At 52.1% G+C, this 5,421-nt stretch overlaps 1 protein-coding gene across 1 annotated transcript; it reads right to left on the bottom strand.

The window, feature by feature from the left end:
• Positions 1-431: 431 nt before the first annotated feature.
• angptl4 (angiopoietin like 4) lies at positions 432-5,124 on the bottom strand. The gene is made up of 7 exons (XM_004078659.4): positions 4,480-5,124; positions 3,828-3,938; positions 3,650-3,746; positions 2,045-2,158; positions 1,877-1,972; positions 1,445-1,732; positions 432-1,352 (listed from the first exon to the last, which is right to left on the bottom strand). Exons 1-7 carry the CDS (start codon positions 4,999-5,001, stop codon positions 1,171-1,173), a joined length of 1,410 nt encoding a protein of 469 aa, XP_004078707.1. The 5' UTR covers positions 5,002-5,124; the 3' UTR covers positions 432-1,170.
• Between the last annotated feature and the right edge of the window lie 297 nt (positions 5,125-5,421).

Raw genomic sequence — 5,421 nt, 5'->3', positions numbered from 1 at the left:
TAGCTATAGTTGCAGATTTGACTGAGTAAAAAGTAAAGCAGGAAATAAAGTAGCTCCGCCCCCAGCTCCACCTGTGGACCAAGAAGAACCACAGGAACCAGGAAGTTCAGAATCACAAGCAGTGCGAAGGAAATGAAATAATGATGAACTCCAAAGACAAAAGAAAAAAACCTAAATGTGTGCTCCATAGAAAGTTAACCCTGCTGTGGTAAAGATGCCCATTAAAACCCACGGGGGAGGCTGTGGGACTCCTGTCATACGTGTAGCTGCTGCTGAGGATCCATGACTGTAACTGAGTGCGGAAAACATGAAGTGGAGAGGTCCGCCTTCACAGCAGATGATGGGTCAATTTAGTCAGAAAATGATTTTGAATAAATCGGACGACAAATATTCAGAGAATTCCCTAAAGAAAACAATGAAACAAAGTCAAACTGGTTTAAATCTGTTTACTGGCTCATCGTGGCCGAATAATGTACTTTTTCTTTTTAGAAAAAACACAAAAATATATATTTTTAAATAGACCATCTACAATAACATACTCTCCAATAAAAGCACAGAGATTATATTACTACAAACCACAATTCCTGAAAACGCACTTTAAACACAAAGTACAAAAAAATGCCTCTACGTTTAGAAAAGTCAATATGACTCAGTTTGATTTAACAAAACCTTCCCAGACGATAAAGAGCAGTAAAGAATCCTTTTAGCGTGATCCAGATGTTCTGGCAGATGTTTGGAAGGCTGGAATGCAGTTTATGCAGTGTTTGCTTCTGGATCTGCTGTCGTTTAACTTTGCTCGAATCTTTTTTATTTTATTTTGTAGATTTTGTTTTTATTGATAACATTCTTCTGAAAAATCTTCCCCACCAGCTTTGGGTTTCAAACGTTTGTGTGAGCAGCCTCGTCCCGTTCCACCTGCGCGCCTGAAGGTCAGAGACTCGGCGACCTGACGCCCGGGTCCCAGTGTATAATGCCTTCGTCATCCGGTGGTAACTTGCTTTTATCTGACTCCAGCCACCAGCTGGATGTAGACTGGAAACATCTCCATGACAGAACCATCTTTGGGGTTGTGTTACTTGTTGTCTGTGTCTGAGCGTCCCCTCACTGAGACGGGGGTCAGAGGAGAAAGGACCAGAGTCTGCCTCTTCCTTCCTCTTCCTCTTGACTCTTTTACGACTTGGTGACTGCTGCTGGGGCAATCATCATGACGCTGGACTTCAGGGGGTAGTAGCGCCCTCTCCAGGTCTTCCAGAAGATGCCTTGCTTCCTTTGGTGTCGCTGCTTGGGTGGAGGGCTCTGGAAGTACCGACCGTTCAGGTTGGAGCGTCCACAGTTACTGAACCACCACCCACCTGTGGAGACAGAGCATGTCAGTCCTGCTGCTGACCAGTTTAAAGAACACTGCATGAAAGGCAGCTTCACAGTTTGGACTGTTGTAACCAACCAGAGAGGAGTTTGGCACAGCTGATGTCCACCTTGAGGTCATTGTCCCGGTCTGGGGTGGAAAAGGACAGCCCGGCGGCCGCAGAGTCGGAGCCCAGCGAGCTTTGGAGGCTGTTGGCTGCCACAGGTTCCTGAACCAGGAGCGAATAATTGGTCTGTTTTCCACCCAGTTGAATGGGAAGGTGGACAGAAACGAAGTCCTCCCCCCAGTCTGAGAGCTGAATGCTGAGGACGTAGCTGTTGTCCTGAACAATCGAGTGGATGTTTTGGAGACCCAACCAGAACTCTCCTGGAGGAGAAGAAAAAGGGGTCAGAAAAGTGTTCAGGGCCCAGAGCTGCTTCTGTTCAGTGGGTGCAGTGAGACCCGGGCTGATCTGACCCGGACTAACTGCACCTGACAGCGAGAGTGCTTTCAACTCTAAAGCACATTTACCCTCCAGGCTGCCAAAGCCCTTCTCGTAAGCCGCCCACAGCTGGTCAAAGTCCACGGAGCCATCCTGACGCCTTTGGATGACCGTCCAGCCGCCATCTGGACCCAAACAGAGCTGGATCAGGAAAAGTGACGTGTTAAAAAAGGGAGGGCTGTGTTGCTGCTCCTCACCTGCCGTCATCTCACAGAAGACACTGAAGGGCTCAGACCCCGCTGGCTGGACGCTGTACACCCCACTGGTTGTCTGTCCACGTAGGAACAAGTCATGACAATCGACTGCCGTCCCTGAAAGACATTTTAGGGCGGATGAGTACACGCTGCTGCTGTCTGGATCCCCTCAATCCCAGGTTAACCTTGGGAATTGGGGTTTGACTCCAGCGTGTGACCCGCTGGGTTTTATATCAGTCTGAAAACCTGAAAATGTTTCTGCCAAAGTGATGAAGATCGAGGCCGCAGGACTCGGAGAAGCTTTTTTTACAAGGAAACCTGCGCTTTTCTCTCTCCGCCTGCAGGTTTTCAGGGAAGGAGTGTCGGCCCGTCTCTGACCCAGCGTGAACAGAACTCCACTGTTCCTGTTCAAAACACGACCTTTGTCCCAGTTCCCAGCGCCGCTCTCTGCGGCTGCTGACCTCCAAACTACTGAGTTGCTCTCTGGGATCCTTCACATTCCTCCACCCGCTTCTGCGGGAGGGGTGGTCGCACCGCACCTCCCCTCACGTGCACAGCTGCCAGCTCGTGGCGTTGGTGCGCATGGCTGCGGCGTGCATGAGGAGTGTCTGCATAATGCTGGGGGGGATGGGGGTGTCCTGAGCGGGGGGAGCTCGGGGAATGGGAGCAGGCACGGCGCCGCCTCTCAGGTTACTGGATTCCTTCATCAGCAGAGCACTTCCTCTGAATCCTCCAACACGTCCTGTTGTGGGGAGGATGGGTCTGTGGGGGTGGGGGGTCTGCTCAGTTTACTCCTTGCTGTCTGTGCAAACCTCCTCCCTGAGGAGAGGGAGTCCGTTCAGGACCCCCCCCTGACGGTTCGGGCCTCCTCGCCGTCAGTGGTGGTCGTAAAATTTCCCCCCCGTTTAATCTTGAAGGTAAGGGAGTCCAGGACCGGGACCCCCCACCCCGGTTCTGTGACGTGTCCCAGGACAGACATGAGAATAAATCGCAGGTCGAGGTGAGAAGAGTCTCAACTTTCCCCCACTTGGTTTGGTTCCAGTTCAGTGGATGAAAGGCGGCTTTTGACAGTGGTCCTGGCTGGTCGGAGGAGGCGGGGGTGGCGGGGTGGTGGGGGCTTCCCATACAATATTAGCCCTTCATGGAGCCTCATCTCTTAACATTTGGGATCTCAATTCCATGAAGTCTTTGGAAAATGCCCGTTTCAAAGTAGGTTTGTTTGCAAAACGCCACAGAAGAGCAACTGGAAGGACCGAATCCCAAACATTTGATCGAGTTTGGCCCAAATTCATGATTTCAGTTTGTCTTTTCTACTTTACAAACTGACCACACACTGATGGTGGTTCATTATCTGACTGTTGCTTTGGACTGGAGGAGGAGTCCAGATCATCCTCTCATTAAGGTAAGCGGCGCCCTAAAAGTCCGCCTGTTGCCGTTTCTGGCGTCACGCTGAGCGAGTCCCAAAGCTGTGATTTTAACTGTGAGTGATTTAAGCTTCTTTATGGCCACACCCGGCAGATGGCTCGCCACATTTGGCATCAGATTGTGTCCAGTCAACCTGCATTAGTGTCAGGAGGAGATCTTTCACACGGCTGCTCCTGTACTCACCGACTGGAGTGTCTTGCTGCTCTGCAGCGCCGCCCTGGAGGGGGTCCTCGGTGCTGCTCCTCCCTGGAAAGGAAGACCTCTGTCTGGGCTGCTGGATCTGAGAGGGATGAAAGCCGGGTTGCCATGGAAACGAAACAAACGCGAAAGCAGCGGTGTGTGTTGAAGCCTGCGTACTGACTTGACTCTGCAGTGTCCGGATCCTCACGTTCTGTTTGTCCAGCTTGTCCTGCTGCAGCCGGACTCGCTCCATCAGGTCGTTGATGCGTCGGCTCTGAGACTCCACCATGTCCTGAAGCAAAGGACGAGTGTGAGTGACAGAAGCACAGCACAAGAACCTGCCGACACTTTGGAGAGGGACGTTCCTGGCCCCGTTCCTCTGACTGCTGTTGCGTAACTCTCTGACAGACTGGGATTTTTCATTCTCGACGTTCTGATTCAAGAAGGTTTCACACGTTCCTTTGACTCTAGCTCCTGCAGATTCTGGATGACGCAGCTGAGGAGAACTTCAGCTGCGTCCAGATGTCTTAGTTTGGTCTTTGGTGCTTCCTCCGAAGTTCTGTTTGTTCTTCTCGTGGAGGGAGACCAACTGAAACCCCGAGGAGAACGTTTCAGTTGGTCTCCCTCCACCTGCATTCAGACTTCCTATAAAACCTTTGACCTCCATAATTATCACTGATTAGCGACATCATTTAAACATGTGCAGCAGGACTTGAGTGAACTCATCAAATCAATCCTAAAGGGGACAAAAAACCCTGCAGACTGATCTGTCTTTTTCTGCTCTCCTCCGACCATCAGGAGCGATGCTCAGACAGGGGGAGTGTCGTGGTCACCTGGATGCTGCCGTCATGGCTGTTGTTGCGTGCGCCGGCGCTCATGTCGGGCGATGCTGCGGCCCCCTGCAGCATGCTGTCCACTCTCTCCTCGAGGCGGCTCATCCTCTCGCTCATGGTCCTCCTCTCCTGCTGTATCTCCTCCGCCTTTTCCCTCAGCTCGGCCGTGACGTTCAGCAGCTGTCCCTCTCGGTCCTCCAGCCCCTGGGCTCGAGCCCTCAGCACCTCCTCCTCCTCTCTCAGCCTTTGGCTCTCCTTTCCCAGCTCACTCATGGTACGGTTGAAGACTTTGAGTTTGGCGAAGATGTCCCTCATCTGGACTTTGGTTTTGTCCACGTGCTCCTTCAGCCCTTGGCCCAGCTGCAGCAGGCCGTGGGCGATGACATTCACGTCATCCCATGCTGCATACTGAACACGCTTCTCCTTGGCGGCTCCACCTGAGGCTCCTTTCCTCTCAAATGGGAAACCTGTGGCCATGAGAGCCACCATGCAGAGAGTCAGAGTTCCCAGAGAGGTCTTCATTCTGATGCTCAGACCCAACGTCCGCCTCTGTCGTCTGACTCGTGCAGCTCGGTCTTCCTGTGGCGGCTCTGATTGCTCGGCTCGGGCTGAAGGAGCGCAGCTCTGCTATTAAACGCTCGCACAGTCCTGCTGTGAGCTGAAGGCTGCCTGCCATTGGCCGGCCAAGCACAGGGAGGGGTGCGTGCGCTCTCAGGTTTCTGTTCCTCCTCCACCCTCCGTCAGCCATCCACGTCTGAGGCTGGGACGACAGGATCCAACACAAACATGATCCTCTTATCGCCACATTCATCTGAACCTGAGCTGCTGGAAACCAAAGAGAAGACGTTCTAATGCTTAGTCAACCGTCTTTAACCAGATTATGAAGACATTTATATCTATGGATCAGGGTTCTTTCTGCAATGAGTTCGTGGTTCAAATTCC

This window comes from Oryzias latipes, chromosome 17 (assembly GCF_002234675.1).
Source record: "Oryzias latipes chromosome 17, ASM223467v1".
Classification (NCBI taxonomy): Eukaryota; Metazoa; Chordata; class Actinopteri; order Beloniformes; family Adrianichthyidae; genus Oryzias; species Oryzias latipes.
Note: the sequence above shows the minus strand (reverse complement) of the source record. Positions and strands in the feature narration are given on the sequence as shown.